The 25,704-nt window shown below is 47.8% G+C and overlaps 1 protein-coding gene across 2 annotated transcripts in view; it reads right to left on the reverse strand.

Annotated features, from left to right (window-relative positions):
* RAPGEF4 (Rap guanine nucleotide exchange factor 4) overlaps window positions 1–25,704 on the reverse strand; it is a 328,804-nt gene that overhangs the window by 259,713 nt on the left and 43,387 nt on the right. For both annotated transcript variants that reach the window (XM_070070679.1, XM_002712290.5), the window contains exons 2-3: window positions 12,870–13,012; window positions 8,836–8,924 (exon numbers count right to left, since the gene is read on the reverse strand). In XM_070070679.1, coding sequence (XP_069926780.1) covers window positions 8,836–8,924; window positions 12,870–13,012 — 232 coding nt within the window. The remainder of the gene's footprint in view (window positions 1–8,835; window positions 8,925–12,869; window positions 13,013–25,704) is intronic.

Genomic DNA, 25,704 nt, shown 5'->3' on the forward strand with positions numbered 1-25,704 from the left:
GGCACGAAAGGAGTGAATGGAAGAGCCAGAGAGGCAGCCACAGAGGCCAGAGCGATGGAGAGAGCCACGCTACCGAGAAACAGGCCCGTCCTTCACAGGCTATGTGCAGAAGCACAGTGCTTAGAAACATCTTTGTTGTAGAGGCAAGAAGAGAAGACAAATAAAAGCACATTGTTTCACGTTAGGGAAAAAAACAATAAGACGCCTTGTTCCAAAACTGGACAAAAGTGTGCCAGATCATGTCACAGTGACAGATGAAAAGACAGAATTAACTAAATCCAAGCGGGGCCTGGACTCACTGATCTTGTGAAATGGCTGAACAACATTGTTAAACTTCTTGCCATTTCCAATGCCAAGTACATCTCCTGCATTTTCTGTTCTAACACTGCCCTCTTGTGATACAATGATGGCATTGCAAGCAGCGCATTTCAATCTAGGCAACCAACTTCTATTTTGGAAATAGGAATTTTATTTTTTAAAGATTTATTTATTTAAATGAAAGGCAGAGTTACAGGAGGGAGAGAGGGATAAGGAGGGGGGGTAGAGAGAGAGTCTTCCATTCACTGGTTCACGCCTGAGATGGTCATAATATCTAGGCTGTACCAGGCCAAAGCCAGGAGCCAGGAGCTTCTCACTGGTCTCCCATGAGGGTGCAGGGGCCCAAGCACTTGGGGCATTTTCTGCTGCTTTCCCAGATGCATTAGCAGGGAGCTACATTGAAAGTGGGACTCAAACCATATGGGATGCAGGCTTTGCAGGCAGCGACTTAATCTGATACACCATAATGCCAGACCCAGGAATTTTACTTTTAAAGATTTATTTATTTTATAGGCAGAGGAAGAGACAGACAGAGATCTTCCATCTGCTGGGTCACTCCCCAAATGGCCTCAATAGCCAGGGCTGGGCTGGGCCAAAGCCAGGAACTCCATCTGGGTCTCCTATGTAGGTGGCGGAACCCAAGCACTTGGGCCATCTTCCACTGCTGTTCCAGGCACATTAGCAGGGAGCTGGATTGGAAGCAGAGCAGCCAGGGCTTGAACTGGCTCTCAAATCAGTTTGATGATATTGGATGCCTGTGTCGCAAGTTGGGGCTTAACTCACTGAGCCACACCACCAGCCCCTGGAGACAGTAATTTTAAAAAGCCCAGGAACCCTTGCTGTATCCAAGGCTTTGTACTAAGTGCTTTACATACATCAGCTCACTGAAGGTAGGTGCTATTAATTTACACGTAGTCCAGCTGTGCACTCCCATAGCCAATTATGTGGTGGAGAGAATTTCAAACAAGCTCTGAATGTGACCACTCTGCGTTGCATTAGGTGTATGCAACACTCTAAATAAGCCTCTGTTATGGAGACGCAGAAGTTTTAACGGAGTAGGAGACCACCCTATTCTCTGTTCTCGAAGTCTGAACTTCTGCTTTGTCAGCAAACAGCAGAAGCTCTTCTTCCACAGGACTGCAAGAAGTTAATGCTGTTGATGTTAAGATTGACTTAAAGTCTTAGCCACCAGAGCGCCTTCAACTAGCTCATGGAAAACACATATTATTAAAAGACCATGAATGGGCTCCAAAAATATCTTACTGATTCCTTTTCCCATGGTATTTTTTGAAGTCCTTTGGCATTTCTGGGATTTAGAAATTACAGCCAAAAAAAAAAAAGGTCCCTTGTCTGTAAAATCTGCAGAGGAAAGCAGACCCCCACACACACTCACACACACACACACACACACACACACACAGAACTCAGAGCTACTGTTTCCCACGGTGGGGCATATGAGCCTGTTTATGGTTTTTAAACTTATTTATTGTATATAACTGTTGGTGCCAATGTCCACTTGTAACCCTAAAGCCATTAAAACCTTAATGAGAAACATATACCCATAGTAATATCCATTCTAGTAGGCACATAAACTGCCCGACTTGCAGCCCACAGGGCCCCAGCACAGAAGTGGGTCGTGTGCACAGGAGTGCGCTCCTGCGTCCCGGTTGGGCTCGGGTAAGAGCTGAGGGTCCAGCCAGTCTCCTGGGGCAGCGGAAGGAGGAACCCTCGCTAGGAGCAGCGCTACAAAGCGGAAACTGACGGGAAGACGAGAGCCAGGCAGGGCCACCGTGGCCGGGAGACGTGGTCTGGGGGCGAGTCCCTCACTTCGGGCTCTGTCTCCCGTGCTAGCACAAAGAATGGCAGGGCAGGGGGTGAGAGGCTGGGGGAGATGACACTGACGACACACACAGCGGGAGAGTGCTGGAGGAGTAAATACAACGCATGGAGATAGTTGCCGGCACTGGCCGCCTCGGAAGGTTTTCCAACATGATAGGAACAGAACAGTCTACACACTTCCCAGAAGCATTAGGACACATGAGGTCTCGAGAGAGGACGGAAGGAAATGAAGGTGGGGCAGCTAAGGGGGCCTGCTAAGTCCCCGTCTGGGACGCCCACATCCCATCCCGGAGCGGCTGGAAGTCAGTCCCATCTCCGCTTCTGATCCAGCTCCCTGCTAATGCACCTGGGAGCCAGCAGAGGCTGGCTCAGGTACCTGGGTCCCTGACACTCCACTGGGAGAACCTGGCTCATAGCTTTGACCTGGCCCAGCCCCACCTATTGCAGGCATTTGGGGAGTGAACCAGCAGATGGAAGATCTCTCTTTGGGGCGCTCTCTCTCTCTTTCAAATACATAAATAAATTAAAGGATATTCACTTTAAAAAAAAAAAGTGAAGGTTAGCATTGTGGCATAATGGGTTAAGCCAATGGTCACAAGGCTGGTATCCCATATGGGCACTGGTTCAAGTCCCGGCTGCTATGCTTTCTATCCAGCTTCCTGCTAACATGCCTGGGAAAGCGGCAGAAGATGGCCCAAGTGCCTGGTCTCCTGCCACCCAAGTGGGAGACCTAACTAGCTCAGCCCTGGCCATTGCAGCCATTTGTGGAGTGAACAAGCAGATGGAAGATATTTCTTTCTCTCTCTCTCTCTCTCTCTGTCTCTGTCTCTGTCTCTCTCTAATAAAATAAAAAAATTTAAGTGAAGGTGACGTAGCCCTCCTCCAGGAGGGCCTCTGGGAGAGCGGGCCCCTTGTGCCTCCCCTCCCATTCAGTGCACTCATGGAGCCCTGGTTTGGGAACCCAGCCACCGGGAAAGCAGAGAGGCAGATGCAGGTGAGGCTCCTGGCCCGGCCAGCAAGGGCCTGACCACATGCAGGGGAGGAGAGAAGCCGTGCTGGCCCCCGGGCATCACTGGGTACCGCTTTGGGCCACATCATGAGCCAAGAGTGGGCCCTGCAGGTAAGGCAGAGCCAGGCTGCCCTCCCCCCTGCCCAGCTGCCCGGCAGCTGCCTCTGCACTGATGGTGGGAGAGCCCTCGGGCAGCAGAAGCCAGGGAGCTGTCCCAGTCCGCCCTGCCCAGCTGCCTTTTCTCACCACCCTCGCCTCCCGGGAGAGGGTCTGAGCCCCACGTGACCGCTCACTGCAGTCTGTGTTTCCCTGCTGCTCCCGAATATGCAATCAATGACTTTCTCTGGAAGATCTTGGGTGCCGGTGATCCAGGCAGCCAAGAAGAATCCACATCACGTCCCCCGCCCCTGGGTATACTAAAGGGGCTTGGGAGCAGGTGCCCCTTGGAGAGCCCTGGCAGGCAGTGCAGGCAAATGGCCACACATAATGAGCAAAGCTGAGCACAGCCAGGACTAGTTAAGGAACTCACAGGTGGCTCACCACGGTGTCACCCAGAATTGACCACCCCTCCACCTGTGGATTAGGGTCACACATTCAGGTGGGTCTTCCTAAGAGGGAAAGCTCAAGGCAAAGTGAGTTAGTAAACCATGAGCAGTCCTGTGACAGGCTGGCAGCAAAGACCACCATCAGTGAAGGTCCTGGTGACCCACAGTGTACCACCCAAAGGCTCAAGAAGGACCGCCGAGTCAATGAGAAAGACAGGAAGTGACTGCGTGCTTGAATCTGAAGAGCAAAAATCAACAAAATAAAAGGACAGAGAAGGAGAACACGTAGTGTTTACTGAAGTGGGATAGAAGTGGTGCGAGTTTGAATCAAAAGGAAGAGTTACCTTCTGCGTCTTCAGTTACATAGCCTTCTATCTGCTATAGTCACGTAAAGAGGATGTTGGTTAATTCTACCAATCAATAATGTCCAATCAATACACAACACTCAGCTACGACAGCGAACTCCCAAAGGATTCCCTTCCCCCCCTTCACACCTTCGTGCCTTCGCTCCCCGCCCTCTCACGTGCATCTGTCCCACCCTCTAGCCTGGAAGCCCTGTGAGAGGCTGCACCACATTCAGCCAACTGTGTGTGTCCAGATCTGGCTGGCGGTGGGAGGAGAGCCGGAAGAGCCGGAGAAGTGGCCGTCCCCAGCAGCTCGCTCCAGGTGAGGCAGACACTGCAAGGCAGGCTTGGAGGGTGGCAGGTGCAGGAGAAATGCAAGAGCCTGTGGTCACTGCTCCCGAACAGCTCAGGCCTCACCACCAAGCCCTCCCTTTCACACCCACATAGCCCCTGTACAATGAGAACGCTCAGGCCCTGGAGCCCTAGAATCACAAAGAACTGGCTCTGACACCTAACAGCTGAGTGGCCTTGGCCAAGTTATTGGGCACCCATCCTGGGAGACTGACCAGAGTCCAAAGAGGGTGGAGCCAAGTGCTGAGCAGTCAGGGAGATATTGCTGGGAAAGTGCTTAGCACACAGTGGCCCGCAGGGGGCGCTGTGCTGCCAGAGGCTGTGGCTGCTCCTCTCACCATTCTGGTCAGGGAAGATGCTGTCCTCACACTGGCTCTGAAACTGAGGGCTGAGTTTGGGAATCTCTGTCTACATCCCCTTGTGGCTCAGACGGGAGGGCAGGCACGCAGTACAGGGGACTTAGACGAGAAAACCTGCCCCCCTTCTAGACTTGACTCGGCGCTGTCCCTGCTTTGCCCCCTTTCCTCGATTCTCTTAGTGTCTGGTATCTTGTCTTCTTTCTCTGTTATCACCCCCTACCCTTCCTCCCTTTTTTTCATGTTTAACAGCAGGAAGAACATGCAAGGCAGGGTGGGGCAGGCATGTCAGATTGAATTCCTGTCGTGGGGGCCTGGGAAAGTTGCACCTGCTAAGCCTTCCATTCTATCCCAGTGGCCAACAGAACATGGAGGCCTAAGGTCACACCTGTTACCACACAAGGGGCCCCTGCACAGCGTCACCCAAGGGAAGCACTTAGCGATGACTATTTCTGCTCTCTAGGGGTAATGCTTCTGGGTCCTTCCTTGCTCCTCCCCCTAGACCATCACTCAACCACTGCACTCCCCACTGGGGTACCTGATGGTTGATCTTATGTATCCACCTGGCCAGACGATGGTTAACCAGTCGCTTGATCAAATACTGGCCTAGATGTTACCATAATGGCCTTTTTTCAATGTGATTACCATTTACAATCAATAGACTTTATATAGTCGATTACTCTTTGGAACATGGAGAGTAATCACTAAAGGCCTTAAAACCAAACGAGCTTCCTTGAGATTCCTCAAAGAGGGAATTCTACTTCCAGAATTCCAGAAATCCACCTAATTTCCCAGCCTTAGCAACTCAAGACGGCAGCAACAGCTCTGACCTGAATCTCCTGTTTGCTGGATCCCCTACAGGTTCCAAAGTCCCAGTTCTTTAAAACCTTTCTCATCCGCCCACTCCCTGCTCTGTCTGCTGTCACTTCTGTTTGCCTGAAGAACCCTGCCTCCTTAGGGCGCAGCTCTGAGAAGCTGACCAGTCATCCTGAGTGGCCCCACCAGCTGCAATGCCAGAGCAGGTTGAACTGGCTTTGCTTATTCCTTCCAGGCGCTTTGGCACGGGAGGAGGTTCAGCCACCACCCTCAGCCTCCTTAGCTTCTTTCCCCCGCGTGGCTGGAACTTCGTCCTGCCCCCTCCGAGCAGGCCGGAACACTTAGCCTCCTCTCCACCCCAGGCAACCCTCTGGAGGGCTGCAGGAATTAGCAGCTTTCTCTTCCCCATACCTTAGTGGTGCGGATCCCTCCAGGAAACCCTGGTGCAACACCGTGGGAGGTAGCGTACGAGAAGGCCGCAAGCCGGCTTTGGTCAGAGCTCACAACTCCTAACACCCAAGGACAAGACCAAGTCCAGCTTAGGAGTGCTTTGTGTTAAGTTTAAGGCCAAAGTCACAGCTAAAGTCTAAAATTAGATGTTTGTTGGTTTTAAAAAAATGCTAATAATAAAGCACTACTCAGCTATTCTCCGCGGGGGTCCTGGTGAGACATAATTGGTCCGGGGCAATATTTCTGGAGCCCGGCCAAATTCTATTTTAATCCCATCCAAACCTGATGCTGGTTTAGAGTCAGCACACCCTTGCTGCCTTGATTTCTCTTCCCCTTGGGCATATCTGCTCTCCTGGTTCTTTTCTCTTCCACGCATTTTCCTCTCCTCTCTCCTCCTTAAATCCCAGCTTCTCCCCACTCTCCATCATGGCTCCCCCAGGACCACCTCGAAGAGAAGAGACCATGGAGAATCCCCTTCTGGGCCCTGTCCCCTGGACACAGCCTGCAGGTGACCCTGGAGTAAGATGAGCACCAGGAACAGCTCTGTGCCTACTGGGACAGAAGATGTGCAGAGAGAAAGGACAGGGGTGACCTGAAAGTGTGACGACAGGCTGAGAGACGGGACACTGCCGCTGCACGTGGCTTCTGTTGAGTCAGTTCATGGGTCCGGATGCTTGCATTCACTTGAGTTCTAGACACGTGACTTGGGGCACCTGGTCTAACGCAGAGCCTCCCAGGGTTGTTGTGAGGAGTAAAGGATGAACCAGGCAGCCATGCGTGCTTAGAACAATACTGGCACGTGGCAAATATTCAAGAGATGCTGGCTGTCCTCAGACCCACTGGGAAACTGAGGCAGCGTCGAGGAGCAAAACCTGCTTCTCTCCTTGACCCTCTCTGAGACCCAGAGGAAACTGGTCCTGGGAGAGCGGCTGCATCCAAGCTGCGAGGCCCAGGTTCCAGGCAGTGTCTGATGCAACTTTCCACGCATTTGCTCACAAACAGCAGAGTACACTATGGAGTAAGTAGGACTTGGGCACTGCCTGAGACTTTGCCATCCATAACAAAGGGCATAACCCAGGCCACCACATTCCGCATTCCAACTCCAAATGCCAACCCTACCCACCCCTGCCGTGCACACAAATCTTTTAGGAAACCATCCCATTATAAAGACAGTGACTGCTAACAAATCCAATATTCACACAAGTCCCCCAAAAATTTAAATCTCAGATTTAGGTGGGTGCCGTATTCATTTTCACATTTCAATATGCTACCTATGACTGAGGATCTGAAACATCATCTTAAACATGATCCTGGGCTGCAGATGGTTTCTCCTCTTAACTTTGACTTTTCTTGATAAATCTTTCTGAGTTTGCTATTACTCAACTCTCTGGCCTCTTTTTTTTTTTTTTTTAATTTATTTCAGAGGTAGAGGTATAGTCAGAGAGAGGGAGAGGCAGAGAGAGAGGTCTTCCATCCACTGGTTCACTCCCCAAATGGCCGTGATGGCCAGAGCTGGGCCAATCCAAAGCCAGGAGCCAGGAGCTTCTTCCAGGTCTCCCACGTGAGTGCAGGGGCCCAAGTACTTGGGTTACCTTCCATTGCCTTTGCAGGCCATAAGCAGAGAGCTGGATCAGAAGTGGAGCAGATGGAACATGAACCGGTGCCCATATGGGATGCCAGCACCGCAGGCGGAGGCCTAGCCTACTGCGCCACAGCACTGGCCCCTGTCTTCAGTTTTTATCTGAACCCTGAATATGTGAACATAAGACATGGCACGTTTTCACAGTGGCTCCTGCAGGTGGCCATTGAGGGAGCACACCTTTCAGGTTCAAGGCCCTTGGCTCTGAACAGCAGGTGTGTGCATATGGAGGCCATGAGTCATAATGGCAGAGGGAGGGGCACTGCAGTTGAGAAAGGCGTCCTGAGGTCCAATTTTAAACATCACGAAAAGAAAAAGAATGGGAGCTTTACCTATGGAGACACCAAGCTGTACAGCAGTGACTAATAGAGGCAAGAGAAGCCACTGCTGTATTTGAGAAGAAAAATAGTACTACTGGCCCATTCCCATCCGCAAGGCCAAGGTTGAGCAGTAAGGCGAGGTTTTCGGCAGGGGGGGGGGGTGGCTATATCAGCCATGTAGCCCCTGCATCACCAGGGCTACTGTAAGGCCACGGATAAGATGGTTTCCAGGGTGAAGAAAGAAGCCAAGATACAGATGGAAGAAGGACCCACAAGGAAACCCAGGGTCCTTGCTGGTTTGGAGTCAGCACACCCTTGCTGCCTTGATTTCTCTCCCCCTTGGGCACGTCTGCTCTCCTGGTTCTTTTCTCTTCCATGCAGTTTCCTCTCCTTTCTCCTCCTTAAATCCCAGCTTCTCCCCACTCTCCATCACGGCTCCCCCAGGACCACCTCGAAGAGAAGGGACCACGGAGAATCCCCTTCTGGGCCCTGTCCCCTGGACACAGCCTGCAGGTGACCCTTGTCCTTCCCCTGTGTCCACACTTCACACCCTGCAGTGGCAGCCTCTCACCCTGCTACTGAACTACTCGAATTTCCCAACAGATGCACTGTGGTCTCCTAGTTCATGTTCTGCCACCCAGTCCCATACTGAAATCAGGGAAGACATCCAATGCATATGGTTGTTGAGCAGCTTACTAAAGAAAGCCAACAAACACTGGTGAGCGAACCCCTTATTATGGGGAAAGAGAAATGGACTTGGAAAATGTCATTTTCATGCCATAAAAAACATAGGGATACTGCATCTTTAAAAGTAAGAGTAAATCCTGCTTAAAAGCAAGATAGATTACCTGGTGACTGCTGGTCTCCGAGACTTTAACATCCAAAGATCCTGCCAGGACAGCATACCAGTTGGTTCCAATATCACCCTGGCGAAATACTGGAAAAGAAACAGCACTGTAAGTATTCCAAATGCGAGTTGGTTTCCCTGGGTGACTTGAGAGTTCTTTACTGATTGTCAGAAACACATCTCAGCCCAGCCGAGCTTGCCACCCTCCCCGACCCGTGCCCACAAGAATATGACACACTTATCTTTGCTTCATCTACTGACAAAGCGGCAGCCTATCTACCCAACGTTCAGCCAAGTAGAATTCGGTTAAATAGAAATCTGTCGTATTTACAGAGCTGCACATATTTGCACCTAGACGATAATCCTAAACACTTTAGGAGCCTTTGAATTTAAGAAGAATTGACTGATGTTCTGTGTAATTTATTTTAAATACATTTCATGGTATTATGATTCTTAGAAAATTTTTTCTCTAGATCGAATGCACATCAACGAGGTTATCTCACTCAACAGAACACCAGACCACAACCTCCAGCACTTTGAATCTGTATTGAAAACAATGTGCTTTCTGGAAGAGCCTGGGTCCTTCTAAGCTAATCGATGCATGCTTATTTAAAACACACACACACACACACACACACACACACAAAATGTCTTTTGGTTAAAACTTTTTAACTACAAGTGATCATTGTTCATTTCCTTCTTTGTTTTATGAATTCACCATTTTTTAGGCATCTATAAATGATTCTCTCAGAAATTTCTGAGCCCAATTTTGCTTTAAGTTTGTGAAGAAGAGAAATATTTCGACAAACCTCAGTTCTCGTAACTTGTTAAGATCAGACTTTGGGGGCCAGCACTGTGGCACAGCAGGCTAAGATTCCACCCGCATCCCATTCCAGAACACCACATCAAGTCCTGGCTGCTCTGCTTCCCATCCAGCTTCCAGTTAATGCCCTGGGAAAGCAGAAGACAGCCCAAGGCTTGGGCCCCTGCCTCTCATGTGGGAGATCAGAACGGAGCTCTACATGCCTACCTTTAGCCTGGCCCAGTCCTGGCTGTTGCAGCCTTTTGGTGAGTGAATCAGCAGATGGAAGATTCCTCCCTCCCCCTCTCTCTATACTCTGCCTAAATGAATGAATGAATGAATCTATCTTTAAAAAAGAATTACTTTGGAAAGTAATTCTGAAACACTGGCTCAAAAATCTCATAAAAATCAACTGTCTTATTAAATATGCTTTTTAAATATGCTTTAAATATGATTTTAAAATATGCACTTTTAAATATGTGATACATGGGTTAGGCTACTGCTTGGGATGCTTGTGGGGAGCAACTTGGACTAGACTAAGTTACTGGAATTAAGACTTATTCTATGCATCTGCTCTCCCACAATATGGCGCTGGGAGAGGAGTAAACAACTTCTACACAGCTGCCTCTCGCCAACTTGACTGATGAGCTGCAGAAGCTGATCCTGCTCCTGATAGGAGGAGAGCAGCGTGCTCGGCGTGTGGGTAGCAGAGTTGGGATTGGTGGAAGAGGACTATAAAGGAGGAGAGAGACAACATGCACCAGGAACATCCGGATAACATCTGAGCAGCCCCCGAGAGAGCCGGCTGGCGGTGTGCCGCTCCCCCACGGAAGTGGGGAAAGTGGCAGGGGGAGCCGCCCCTCCGCGGAGGTGGAGGGGTCAGCAGCCAACCCGGGAAGGACCAGCAGCAAACCCGGGAAGGGCCGAGCAGACAAAAGAACAGCACAAGGTCCTGTGTCGTTCCTCCACGAATGGGGGAGCGACAGATGCTGACATCCCATTATTGGAGTGCCAGCTCCCCCACTTCCAATTCAGCTTCCTGCTGATATGCCCAGGAAGATAGCAGTTGATGGTCAATGTACTTGGGTCCCTGCCAACCACATGGGAGGCCCAGATGGAATTCTTGGCTCCTGGTTTCAAACTGGTGCAGCCCCAACTGTGTGGGCATTTGGAGAATGAGCCAGTAGATGGACGATCTCTCTATCTCTCCCTCTCCTTCTGTCACTCTGCCTTTAAAATAAACAAACAAGCTAAATGACGAACCGGAATGATCTAATATCTTCAAATTCTCATCATAGTGAGAGTCAGAGGTCAAGTGCCCCAATGAAGGAACACAGGAAGACAAGCTGAACTCTGACAACTGGCGCTCACTGCATCAGAGTAAGCTCCGGGGAGCCCTAATTAATGAAGACAGGCTGCTCTGCACCCAGCTAGGACATGCCAGGGAAAAGCAAAGAACAACAACGAGATGCTCCTGACGGGGCTGAGGTTTATAGCTGGCCTCTCTGCTTCTCCAAGTCTGTGTAAGGGACTCACTTTAGAGTTAGGCCTTTGTCTCTGAAGAACTTTTTGGTCCCAAGAGACAATATCACCGACCATCAAACATGACTTTGGAAAACGGCTTTAAGAAACAGAACGTGGAGTCTTATCTCCAAAAGAATGAGATTTCTGGTATGAGGAAAAAATATATATATATTGGTTAGAAAATGGTAGGTGGGGGGCTTTTTAAAAACGAAATGTGAGTATGTTTGTGTGCTTGTACACATGAGAAAACATCTTAAAGGATACACACAAAATGGTTACAGTGATCTCTGGACTTGGGGATTGCAGATAAGTTTTATTGTGTTGTTTTTCTAAATTTTCTGCAATGATGATATGACACATCTACTTCCCACTCAGAGCCAACCATGACCCCTTACCGAGCTGAAGCCAAATTTTTCACAAGTGTTCGCCCTTGTGCTCAAGGCCAGGCACTCAGGGCCTGTGAGTTCCTTCCCTAGTTCCACTGGGGTGATCATGACTGGTTGAAACCAACCATAGTTATAAGGGCACCGCAAAACACACCCAACACCAGAGTTAAGGGAAAGGTTTATTGTTGGGTGGGGGAAACCTGACAGGCTGGAAGGAGAGGGTGAGAGAGCAAGAGAGAGAGAATCAAGAGAGAGAGAGCACGTGTGCAGGAAGCAGGTCCTGTTATACCTTGCAGGGGGCAGGGAAGTGGGACAAACGAATCCTGTTAGGGTGGGGGTGGAGCTGACACTTGTGGTTGCGCTCTTTGGTCACCTGACATCTAGCGAGCCAGGCTGGGCTTAGGACTGAAGTGTACTGTGCAAGATGGAGACCGCGGCCAGAGCCTAAGATGGCACCACAGATAAGAGCACACTATTTTACTAACGATAGTGATCCAATTTTTCTTATCAGTGATTGACGTGGACATGGGCATATGGTGTAATTCTGGGAGACTTCAGAGAAAGATCCAAGAATAGTCTTTCAACAGAGTGTTTTTGTGTCAGCATGTAGTGACTCCAACGGCTATGGATGTCTTAGGGTCATATGGGACAACAGACAATGGAAGCTAATGCTTGAGGATACATATTTTTGAGAAAAATGCAGGAAGGATTGAGGACCTTACTAATGTCCCTGAGTCACTATACTAACTAACCCTGAAATATTCTAGCTCAGGACTTCTCAGGTATGGGTAATTGATTTTTTTCAAGCCACTGGGATGAGAATGTTTTGTTACTGCAGCATAAGCATCCCAACAGATGGAAAAGCTTACAGTTTTAAAGGGAAACAGATTTTTTTTCTTAAAAAAAAATGCAGCTGTCATCCCAACATTCTATTCTCCTTTCCCCTTAGGCACACCAGGATTATATAATATTATTGAGGTTAATTTAAAACATTACGACTAGCATTAGTTAAGAAACACTTTATCTTTATTTGGTATTCTACTAATTACTTATTCACAGATTATAGAAGAGAGTTCTTTGAATTTTGAAAGATACAGCTAAATACATGGATCAGCACACCCTTCCAGCTCCATCTGGAAAGGAGGTGCCCTGGAAGAACCATTGCCATTCTGTGAACAATGGAGTTAAGAAAACACCTACATGGAACCAAATGTCAATTTGATACCTTTGGTGGGAGCTCAAACATCTGGCACATAAATCCTCCTTTGGCCACAAGAGAGCAAACCACACAGGAAAACACATCCGTGCAATTGCATTTCTTACGTGTTATTCCTTTCTCCAGGTTCTCGTAGTAACCACATAGACAAATCTGATGAAGGAGGTTCGGGTGAAACTTCTCAAAAGCCTTGACTTCTTTCAGTCGTGTGAAGATTATATCCACATCTTCACTGGATCGTTCCAAAGGTCTACACAGGGGAAGAAAACATACAATATGCTGTCTCAGTAAGGATGGACTTGAAAAACGGGCCAACAGGCATTGTTCTAATTACATTCAAGGGTATGCAACTATCCCAAACGCTATATTGCAAGTATTTATCCACCTGTGCCAGTATTGGTATTTCTGGACCCCCGTCACCTCAAGTCACTACTATAGCAAATGGTTGCTGTGGGAATCATTCTCAGAGTCACAGATTCCAATATTCTTTTGGGCAATGTTTGTTTATTTATTTATTTTTTTTTTTATTTTTTTGACAGGCAGAGTGGACAGTGAGAGAGAGAGACAGAGAGAAAGGTCTTCCTTTGCCGTTGGTTCACCCCCCAATGGCCTCCGCGGCTGGCACACCACGCTGATCCGATGGCAGGAGCCAGGTACTTATCCTGGTCTCCCATGGGGTGCAGGGCCCAAGTACTTGGGCCATCCTCCACTGCACTCCTGGGCCACAGCAGAGAGCAGGCCTGGAAGAGGGGCAACCAGGACAGAATCTGGCACCCCGACTGGGACTAGAACCTGGTGTGCCAGCGCCACAAGGCGGAGGATTAACCTAGTGAGCCGCGGCACCGGCCGGCAATGTTTAATCCCTTGGAAGTACCAGGTTATGATATCACACAAGCAAAAACAGACTTTACTAAAAGTTGAGGTCATAAGCATGAATGCTACAAGGGTCAAAGAAATAAAGTGGGAAAAAAATCTCTACCCTGAGCAAGCAATGGTGAAAGCACAAAGCCAAATGAGAAGTGATGCCCAGCCGCGGTGTCGGCGCTGGCGATGCTATAGGCAGCAGTGGGGAGCGCGGCCACCGCAGTGGTGACAGTCCCTCAGTCCTCACCTGCCTCTTCCTTTCTACTGATTTTCTGTGAAAATGCTAGCCCACGGACAGCGTCAGATCTTTCAGCTGTTCAAGGAAAGATAACTAGATGTTTGTTCACATTTCTTTTCTTTTCTTTTTTCTTTTCTTTTTTTTTTTTGACAGGCAGAGTGGACAGCAAGAGAGAGAGAGAGAGAGAGAGAGAGAGAGAGAAAGGTCTTCCTTTGCCGTTGGTTCACCCTCCAATGGCCGCTACGGCTGGAGCGCTGTGGCCAGCGCACCGCGCTGATCCGAAGGCAGGAGCCAGGTGCTTCTCCTGGTCTCCCATGGGGTGCAGGGCCCAAGCACCTGGGCCATCCTCCACTGCCTTCCCGGGCTACAGCAGAGAGCTAGCCTGGAAGAGGGACAACCGGGACAGAATCCGGCGCCCCGACCAGGACTAGAACCTGGTGTGCCAGTGCTGCAGGTGGAGGATTAGCCTATTGAGCCACGGCCCCGTCCATTTGTTCACATTTCTTACACATTGTATGGGCCACGTGTATGCATGGACACACACACCCACACACATATAATCTATGGAACAGATCCAGCCTATAACCACTATTTTTTGTCTTCTTTGGATTAAGATGAACCAAAGAACCTAAGAAAACAGGATATTTTTACAGTTTATATAAATTATTTTCATTTATTTGAGTAACTTTCCAGGATCATTTCTTCAATAAGCTTTGCAGAACCTTAGTGGTGTTCCTTAATAGATGTTTGACATTCTACAGAGACTACCTCAACTCACGCATGCCCCAGAGCACTCTGGGGTCAGAGGAAATGACTTGGGTAAGGATGTGACAGAGAGCAATAATGTTCCCCAAATACCTGTGTGACCCCCTGAACTTAGTAGCCGCCTCTGCAGCTATGTTGGGATCAGGGGACTGTGAACAAAACCACGGCGCTTCACTTCAGTGAGACTCAGGAGAGAGCGATGATGTTCTCTTCCTTTCCCTCTTCTTCAGTCCCAACTTTGAAGGGTGGGAAGGGTCTACCTGCATCCCTGTATAAGATATGTTGACGTCCTAAGAGTACCTGTGCCTGTCCTTACTGTGAAGTACACTCATAGTAATCAAGTTAAGGTGGAGTCACACTGGATTAGGGTGGGCCCTAATTCGGTGACTGTGGCCCCCTAGGAAGAGGGAAAGTTGGGCACAGAGAAGACAGCACTGTGAGGGTGGAGACAGAGAGGGGAGGGAGGCCTCAGCCACCAAGGAACGCCAAAGATGGCCGGCAACCTCGGGAGCTAACAGGGGCGAGGAAGCAATCTTCCCCAGAACCTTCAGAAGAGAAAGAAAGGCCTTGCCCACACCTTGATTTCTTGTCTCCAGAACCATGAGTGAATAAATGTCTGTAATCTCACGCCATCCAGTTTGGCATCCCGGAGAAACCAATACAGTAGCTCTCCATTTCACACCCTACAGTCACAAGGAGGGGGAACAACGTACAACTCACAAAAGACTTCTCTCCCGTGAGGGCCAAACAAACCTCCATAGTGTGCAGCTACTGAGAAGGGGTGAGCGGTGTTCCACAGCATCACCTGGCCTTCCTCCCACGAATACAGAAGTCAGGACAAGACGTGCCAGAGTGCCGAGCGGTCAGAGGAAGACAGGTGGCACCAAGAAAGATGAACATTGTTGGAGGACTGGAGGAGAGAGTCTGTTAGGAAGCAGGAGACTAAGGCACCACTTCCATAAACTCAGTTTAGACTCACGGGGTGGGGAACAACCAGCCCACAGGCCATATAAAGCCAGCGGCATCATTTGGTCTGGCCCTGCCAAGCCGACAGCAGGCAGTGCTCAAAATTCAATACATCAGCAGTGTTGGGAGGTGAGGCCTAGCAGGAGGTGTGGGTGATGAGCATTCCCCCCTCGTGCCTGGATTGATGACACCATGAAAAGGACTTGTAGGAGAAAGTTTACCCCTTTCCACCCTTTGCCAGGGTGCAGCAGGAAGTCCTTAACCAATTGGCAGAGCCTGGATCTTAGATTTCCCAAGTGGGAGAAATGAATTTCTGTCCTTTGTAAATGACCCAGTCTCAAGGATTCTGCTACAGCAGGACAAAACACAGACTATGACAGACTCTCACCACACCCAGGTCATTCCACCTGCCAGTGGCTCTCACATCCATCCTCTCCCTGGACTCCCACTTCCACCATCGCTGCTGAGCACGAATGAAACATATGGTGCTGAAGCCTCACAGCTCCAATTCCAGGAGGCTCAGAATCTGGGGTTCTGTCTACTAGTCAGCAGAAGTATTTTAAGCAGAGGAGAGACATGATTGGATGCATGTTTTTGGAAAGATCACCTTGACTTTGAGTAGAGGCAGATGGGAGAAGATAAGACTAGCAGCCAAGAGATCGCTCTGGAAGTTCTTGCAGTACATCAAAGTGATGATGCGGTTTCTCTAATTACAGCTCACTCTCGGCTCCTTTCCGCTCCCTTAATAACCATGTGCAGCTGGTCCCTGAGCACAAGCTCCACATACAGAGACGTTCTTTTCCTTCGCCTGGCATCTAATGCCCAAGGCCCTTCTTAAAATCACTTTCTTTAAGAAAAAAAAATTCATTCTTAAAACATGCTCATACAACCACCACCAAAGGAATTACTTACAACTCCTACAACTGAATAGTTAAACACACACACACACAGCCCAATTAAGAAATGGTCAAAGGACTTGAACAGACATTTCACCAAAGATGGCATCCAGATGGCCATGAGATATGTGAAAAGGTGCTCACTGTCATAAAGCATCAGAGAAATGCAAAGCAAAACCACAAGGTGGTATCATCTCACACTGCTAGGACAGCTATTTTTAAAAAGGACAAGTGAAGAAACTGGAACACACATGGTGGGTATGGAAAATGGAGTGGCCGCTATGGAAAACAGTTCAGAGCTTCTTCAAAAGTAGAACTAGAACTAGCACTGATCCAGCAACCCCACAAGAAAATTGCAAACACGAGGTAGTCACACTTCCATGTCCACTGCTGCACTATTCACAATAGCCAGTATGTGGAGACTGAATTATCTATCAGTGGATGATTGGATAAAGAAAACATGGTTGGAGTTGGTGTTGTGGTATAGTGGGTTAAGCCATTGCCTGTGACACTGGCATCCCATATGTGCACCAGTTCATGTTCTAGCTGCTCCACCTCCAATCCAGCTCCCGCTAATAGCCTGAGAAAGGCAATAGAAGATGGCCCAAGTATTTGAGACCCACATGGAGAGACCCACATGAGGACCCACATGGGAGACCCAGATGAAGCTCCTGGCTCCTGTCTTCGGCCTGACTCAGCCCTGCCCATTGCAACCACCTGGAGGGTAAATGAGGGGATGGAAGCTCTCTCTCTCTTTCTCCCTCCTTTTTCTTTCTCTCTCTCTCTCTGACTTTAAAATAGAATCTTTAAAAAAAGAAAGAAAGAAAGAAAACACTGTTTGCACATACAATGGAATACTATTTATTCCAAAAAAGAAGGAAATTCTGGAATATGCATATTGACATTATGCTAAGTGAAATAAGTCAGTTACAGGCAGACAAGTAGGTTTCCCCTTAGTAAAAGCATCCAAAACAGTTGCATTCATAGAATAAAACAGTGTCACTGTGGAACTGGGCGGCAGGGGAGGACATTGGACATTACTAATCAACAAAGTTTCAGCCAAGCAAGATGAGTACACTCTAGAGATTTGTTGTACAACATTTTCCCTGTACTTGACAATCCTGTATTGGACACTTACACCTGTGCTAAGAGTATAGAAATTTTATGGTAAGTGTACTCACCACAGCAAAATGTTGAAAGAATCATTGTAAAAAAAAAGGCATGGTGACAGGCAGGAATCTAAGGTGCTGGGTTCCCCCACCCCCATGACCCACATCCTTATGTTAACCCTATGAGGATGGATGAGACTTGGTTTTAGCCAAAAGAATATGGCAAAGATGGGGAGAGATTCCACCAATGATGGTGTCACGTATATTCTAAAGGTGAAGAGATTTCTTAGAAGCATTGAGGCTCCACACTTAGTTGACTTTAAGTCAACCAAAAATGAAATATTTGGAGCCAGCACTATGGCAATGCAGGTTAAAGTCCTGGCCTATAGTGCCAGCATCCCATATGGGCACTGGTTCTAGTCCCGGCTTCTCCTCTTCCAATCCAGCTCTGCTGTGGCCTGGGAAAGCAGTAGAAGATGGCCCGAGTCCTTGGGCCCCTGCACTCATGTGGGAGACCTGGAAGAAGCTCCTGGCTCCTGGCTTCGGATCGGCGCAGCTCCGGCCATTGCGGCCATCTCGGGAGTGATCCAGCAGATGGAAGACCTCTCTCTCTGTCTCTACCTCTCTTTGTAACTCTGTCTTTCAAATAAATAAAAGAAATCTTTAAAAAAAATGAAATCTTCCTGGGTGGGCCTGACTTAATCAAATGAATCCTTTAACAGGATGGGAAGAGGTCAGCATTATATTTAGCGGACCAAGCCGCTTCTGGATCCCAACAATCCATATGAGCACCAGTTTTCAAGTCTTGGCTCCTCTGTCTCTAATCCAGCTCCCTGCTAATGTGCTTGAGTGGAAGGCAGTGGAAGATGGCCCAAGTACGTGGGTCCCTGCCACCTGTATGAGAGACCCGGATGAAGTTCTAGGCTCCTGGTCACAGCCATTTGGGGAGTGAACAGCAAATGGAAGATATATCTCTCTCTCTCCCTTCCTCCTCAGCCCCTCTCTGTCTCTCCCCCTCTCTCTGTAATTCTGTCTTACCAGTGGATAAATAAATAAATAATTTTAAAAAGAGTGGAAGCACTGGAACATTCTACAGCTGGCCTTGTGGAAGGAAGCTGCTGTGTTCCATAAGGAACCGGGAGACAGCCACGGGGCAAGGAATGCAGGCGGCCTTAGCAGACAGGTGGCAAGAACCTGGGGACCGCAGTCCTACAACCACAAGGCACTGAATTCTGCCAAGAAACACAAGCCTGGGAGAGGTCCTGAGCTGCAGATGGGAACACAGCCCAGTCAGCCCCATGATGGAGCCCTTAAGCTCCTGAGCAGGCTAGCTGTGCCCAGACCCCCGTTCCATGGGAAAGGCGAAATAATACCCCTGTGCTGCTTTCAGCCATGTTTGTCATATTGTATTGCACAGCAGTTAGAAAACCAACAGAGACAACGTGATTGTCTCACATTCACTATTCGCCCTTTGGGACAGCTTAAATTTTGCTTCTTTTGTAGAGTTTCAAAGTTTCCTCTGTTCTCTGAAATTCAGTTAATAAAATTTCCTTTCAGCATGCCATCCCTTTATTTTGTTAATTCATGTTTCATTATGTATCTTTTAGATGCTTCTGCTAGGATCTGAATGACTATGCCCCTTTCCCTCCAAAATGACCGAGTTGAAACCCTAACCCCCAGGGGAAGTGTCAGGAACAGGGCCTCCAGGCTGTGAGTAGGTCAAGAGGGCAGGGACCCCAGGAGTGGGATCGATGCCCTTGGAAAGAGGATACAGAGACTAGCTCTCCCCGCTGCCACGTGAGGACACAGAAAAAGATGCTGTGACCCAAAGAGTACACCCTCACCAGGCACCAAATCTGTCAGCACCTTGACCTTTAACTTCCTATCCTCTGGAGCTGTGAGAAACAAATTCCTATTGTTAATAAGCCACCCAGTCTAAAGAATCTTGTTACAGCTCTTTGAACAGACTAAGGCGCCTTCATTCATCTGTTTCTCCACCAAGTAATTACTTGTTGGGTTTCATTTCTTATAAACCAATGAATCGCTATGTGTTCCTGCTTTATTTTGTTTTGTCTTTTTTCTTCTTATTATTCATCAGCTCATCCAAGATGAATTACACAGCCATTAAAAACTGTACTTCACACAGCAATAGAGGTTAACACATCTAAGTTAGCAAAAGGCTCATACTAAAGTATTTCTGATGAAATTAGAAATGTACTGCAATATAAATTATAATAGTAATACCAATTAGCAAATCATTTGATTATAGATCATGTTATTAGAATGTGCTGATTATCTCCAAATGAATGGTTTTAACACATCTTTAACATTCAAACCAACAAAACAATTTTTTGCAATCTGAATGAACAAAATTTACAAAGGTTAAAAGGACTCCATTTGGCAAACACATCCTTTCATGAACGCACACTCATTGTATTTTTTCACCCAGTAAATCCCTTATCTTTCCCTGGAAGGACAAAGACAAGCAGGACACCAACCCTCCCAGGAGGAGCTCACAACCTGATCAGTGGGGGTGGGAGCCACGTAACCAAAATGAGAACACAGTATGGCAAGAACTGTAATTGTAAGGATGACAGCATTTGGGGCTGGATTTTGTTTTACTACATAAGGCTGACAAATGTGAGAATTACCAAAGCAGGTGTACAAAGGATGGACAAGGTGCTGCATTCCAGATGCTGCCTACACACATTATGCAAGGTCCACTCTTGCATCTTTTTAAAAATATATGTTTATTTATTTATTCATTTGAAAGAATGAGTGAGTAGATCTTCCAGCCACTGGTTCACTCCCAGATGGCTGCAGCAACCAGGGCTGGGCCAGGCCAAGGAGCTCCATCTAGGTCTCTCACGTGGGTGACAGGGACTCAAATGCTGCCCTGCTGCTTCCCAGGTGCACTGGAGGGAAATGCAGTAGCCAGGATTGGAACCAGCCTTCTGATATGGGACGTGAACACCGCAAGCAGTGGCTTAACCCACTGCGCCACAACGCCAGCCCCTGGACTCTTAAATCTTAATTCATTCAATTTGGGATTCTTTGGAGACTAATTAACCAGTTTCCGGGTTAGCCAGAGCACAGAATTACAAGGGTTGTGGGGGAAAAAATACACACAAACCATAAAACCAGCAAGAGCACTGGCCCTCGGATGACTTCTGCCATCTGGCCACATGAGGGTCAATATTTGCAGAACCTTCGCTGTGGGGGGAGCTCATCCATTGAAGCTGAGTCAGCTTGTCAACCAGCTGAGTAGACAACTCTTGTCGCAGCCCTGGGAACACTCTGGGACAGCAGTGGGATCTGTGGGTGCAGGAGGCAGGCAAAGGAAGGAAGACATAGGGAGGGAGGGTGAGGCAGGACTGTAGTCTGCCCGGTTACCCCTCCCCCACCCTACGAACAGAAGGCTCAGCCTGGAAACCGAGGACACAAGCAGCCACATCGCGGTGCACTATCATCCACAGCAGCAGACCTGAGCCCTCGCGTCCCCAGCCACCTCACCACCGTGTCCCCTGAGCTGAGCACATGACTTTCAGAACACTGGGTGCCACGTTAGCTTTAGACACTGAAAATGACTCTGCAGAGGCTGTGTGAATAGTCACTTAGCACCTAAAGAGCTACCTCCCGCCATGATGAGGAATCGTCCAATCTGCATAATGCATGTGAGCTTCACAACTTACAAAGGCTACAGAGGCTATGAGTGGTGGTCGTACCAGCAGCAGCAGCAGCAGCAGCCGCCACTACCTCCCGAGAGCATGTAATGAAAGCCATGGATGAGCACTTGAACACAGACAGAATACATTCGCCTTTTGTAGGGTTTTCTAGAAACACTCGCACATCTGTTTATTTCTCTCTTATAACACAACAAGATCTTACACACTACACAATTTCAGCCTCTTTATAACACTCTTAACTTTTCTAAGGGCTTTGATGCCTGCTGAGAATGTGGGTGACCATAGCCTGTTAGACAAAGTAGCGTTTCTGACCCCCAAACTACACTCGAAAAACATTTGACACAGAGGTTATGGGACTATTAGTATGCTAAAATCATGTGGATTTATAATGCCAATGATGACATGGATGTATCAAAAGTCTTTGAAATGCAAGATGTTTACCACTTACCATGTTATCATTTTAATTATATGATTATTAACCACTTAGAATATGGAAATGTTTGTGCTCTTTCCTAATTACAAATTTTCCCAACAATGTCAACAAAACTCAGAAAGGAGTTGAAAATTCCTCATATAATCTGCAAATGTTTACTGAGTATCTCTAGGAGGTAAATAAAGCATCGGGTGGTACGCAGATCACGGTTCCTGCACCCTAAGCAGGTGAGGGAGACATGTGTCCATGCAGCAATTCTCAAGGTGAAATACGGTAAGAAGCAAATTAAAATTAGAAATAAAGAGGGAATAAGAATTTAGAAGAAATGAGACATCATTTCTGGAGGGAAGTTCTAAGACTTCCTGAGGTGTGATGTTTAAATTTTCCTAGAATCAGCTCTCACTCATTTTTCTAAGACCATAGTACCACCACTCAATGGTCATTTAGTCCAAAATCTTTGGTGTATCCCCACAGCCCTTCTCCCTAAAGGCCTGTTCCCCTGACATCCTCTGCCTATGAGTTTGTTACCTACCCACACTCATGCATGCATACACACACACACACACACACACACACACAGTCCTCAACTCAGTTGATTGCCCAAAATTTCTGTTGGCTGAGGCGCTTAACTCAGTTTGTGTTCACAGTGATCCTCAGACATATCCCCTGATGGAGGTAACTGTTATTGTTGTCGTTTTTAAAGATTCATTTATTTATCTGAAAGAAAGAGTTAGAGTTAGAGATAGAGATAGAGGCAGAGGCAGAGGCAGAGGCAGAGAGAGAGAGAGAGAGGTCTTCTATCTGCTGCTTCACTCCCCAGATGGCTGCAACAGCTGGAGCTGTGCTGATCTAAAGCTAGGAGCCAGGAGCTTCCTCTGGGTCTCCCACATGGGCACAGAGGTCCAATGACTTGGGCCATCTTCTACTGCTTTCCTAGGCCATAGCAGAGAGCTGGATTGGAAGTGGAGTAGTCGGGACTAGAACCGGCGCCCATATGGGATGCCAGCACTGCAAGTGGCGGCTTTATCCACTATGCCACAGCGCCAGCCCATTGCTATTGTTTATTCTCACCACTGAGCTTGATCACCATTCACACAAGTAATGCCAACACCTCCATGACCCTCACAAAAGACGGCCTGTGCATCCGCCAGCAGGGTGCAGAGCATGTGAAGTCTGCCAGGTCCCGACACAATGCCTCTGTTTAGGAATCATGCATGCCTGCTTTCATGTCTCTGTAAAGGAATGAAGAGAAAACTGTCCCCCCAGCATCCCCAGTGAGATAATAGAGCTGTGATTGCAGGTCACGGCAGGCAACCGTTTTGGCCCTGAGCAAAGCAAGAGGGAGAAGCATCTGAATACTTCCTCTTCCCCTTTGCAGACAAAAGCTCTGTCATCTGCTTCCTAGATCAGTGAGAGATACCAGCTCTGGGCCCAGGGCTGTTGACAGTGGACAAATCCCACCATTAGACAGAGGGCATAGACCAGCCCAGCTAATGTCTAAATATTGCTTGGCACTGCACTTGTGAATAAAATAAAGAGAGGAAATTCTTTCTCATCAGGCTCCTAGTATTGCAATTTGTCTCATTACAACTAAATGCAATACTCAATCAGCTTTGTGGTGCAGTGGGTTAAGACATGACATGCAACTCCAGTATCCCATAGAAGCATCTGTTCGAGTCCCAGCTGCTCCACTTCCAAACCAGCTCCCTGCTAATGTACCTGGAAAAGCAATGGAAGATGGCCCAAATGCTTGGGCCACTGCATCCATGGATGGAGTTCCAGGCTCCTGGTTTAGGCCTAGCCCAGCCCTGGCCATTGTGGCCATTTGAGAAGTAAACCAATGGAGAGAAGATACCTGTGTCTGTGTCAGTCTCTATCTTTATTGTTCCCTCTCTCTCTCTCTCTCTCTCTCTCTAACTCTACCTCTCAAATAAATGTCTCTTTAAAAATGCAATACTCAATCAAAACACAGCCCTGTTAATTTTAGCAGACCATCTTCACAAACCTTGTCTTGTCTGTCTTTGAGCACCTGGACTCAACACCAGACTGCCAGGCTGGGCACAGGCTCACCACGCTCAGCCAGAGCCCTCTGCCAAACTGGGAAGCCTACTGAATGGCAAATGCACAAGTAGAACTCTATCATCATTGGCCACACACAGTATGAGCTGTGCTAGCATCAAGTTAAAAATTAATTTCACTTGGTGTCTTAACATTTCAAGTGATCCTTGGGACAACTCAGCTGATTTTTCTTTCTAGTGTTTTCTGGATAAGTCTGAAATGAGGACTCTCCCCCCATAACCTGTAACTTCTACCATGGCAAGCAGAGCCTCTCCAAACTCATTCCACAGTACTTAGTACTGCACTCAACCCCGAGATGACTCTGTTCACAAAACTGCCACTGCCGCAGCTAAATATTAGGAGAGGCCGTGAAGGGCCTTGGGTCATGAAGGTGCGAGAACAGGAATCTCTTGAGTAGAGAAAGCTTCAGACAATCTGTCCTTAGCCCTCTCTACTCTGGGAAACAAGTAGGGGACTCTTGAAAAGAGAGAGACAGTGGGAGAAGAGGGAAGGACATACCTTTGCCTGAAACAGTGAATCTCAGCCTTTGTTTGGCCCAATGGCTATAGTTTCACGATGATTTGTCCCTCCAAACACAGGCAAAAGTGTAACAGCCCAAAGTCTTAGGATAATGGTATTAGGAGATATTAGGTATTAGGTATACTAGGAGGTATTAGGTAGAAATTCAATCTATGCTTTTTAGAGGCGAGGATCTTTGGAAATAATTGTATCGATGAGCTTACTAGGGTGCAGCCCCCGTGACTGAATCCTGGTGGCTTTATCAGCACAAGAGCCCGGACAGACACGCGCGTTCCCAGCTTGCGGTGACACAGCCGAGGGAGCCCCTCGCCAAAGCCTGTGTCACGCTGTTTGGACCTCATGGCTCCAGAACTGTGAGCCAAAACAAACCTCTGCTCCTCATAAAGTAGCCCACTTCAGGCCGTGCACGATCGTCATGGAAATCTGCCCAAGACAACAACATCCCGAGGCACAGCACACACCCAGCAACACACGGGAAACACATTTTTAGCAGAGAAGGCTTTGAAAAAGACTTCCACATACTGGTCAGCTGGAGGGATATCTCTGGCCTTATGAGAGAAGTGATTTATAAGTTAATTATGTGAATATAAGCACCAGGGAAGGTTAGTTATTCATTTTGTCTGAATCCCAGATATTGATGGAATCCCCCTTGCACCTCATTGCCTTCCCAAATATCCACCAGCACCTGCTACTGGCACTGTGCAAGTGACAATTTACAGAACCCACAGGATAAGAGGGCAAAGATGCTAAGCTAGAACGTGTCAGCTCATCAACCTGTTATTGAACCTCACATATTAGTCAATAGTCAAAGAAAGCCATATGGGTGTCTTAGTTTACCAACATCAATATTTCATACTCCAGATTTATCACTTAATAGTAATTTATCACTAAATAGTAATTTATGGCACTTTTAATATAAGGATTTTTAAAAAGATTTACTTATTTATTTATTTATTTGAAAAGAAAAATGACAGAGGGAGACAGAGAGAGGTTCCAACTACTGGTTCACTCCACAGATGGCTGCAATAGCCTGTGCTGGATCAGACTGAAGTCAGGAGTCAGGAATTCAAGTCTCCCACAAGGCTGGTGGGAGCTCAAGTACCTCAGCCATCATCTACTGTTTCTCAGGTACATTAGCAGGAAGCTAGGTCAGAAGCAGAGTATTCCAATATTGGAGGAAGGAGCCCAAGCAGTGGTTTAGGCACCACAATGCCCACCCCATAAGGAATTTCTATTTATTAGGGAAAAAAAAATTGTAGAGACCAGCATTGTGGCCTAGATGGTAAAGCCGCAGCCTGTGACACCAGCATCCCATATGGGTGCCAGTTTGAATCACAGTTGCTCCACTTCCAAACTAGCTCCCTGCTAATGCACCTGGGAAAACAAC

Source organism: Oryctolagus cuniculus, chromosome 3, assembly GCF_964237555.1.
Source record: "Oryctolagus cuniculus chromosome 3, mOryCun1.1, whole genome shotgun sequence".
Lineage (NCBI taxonomy): Eukaryota > Metazoa > Chordata > Mammalia > Lagomorpha > Leporidae > Oryctolagus > Oryctolagus cuniculus.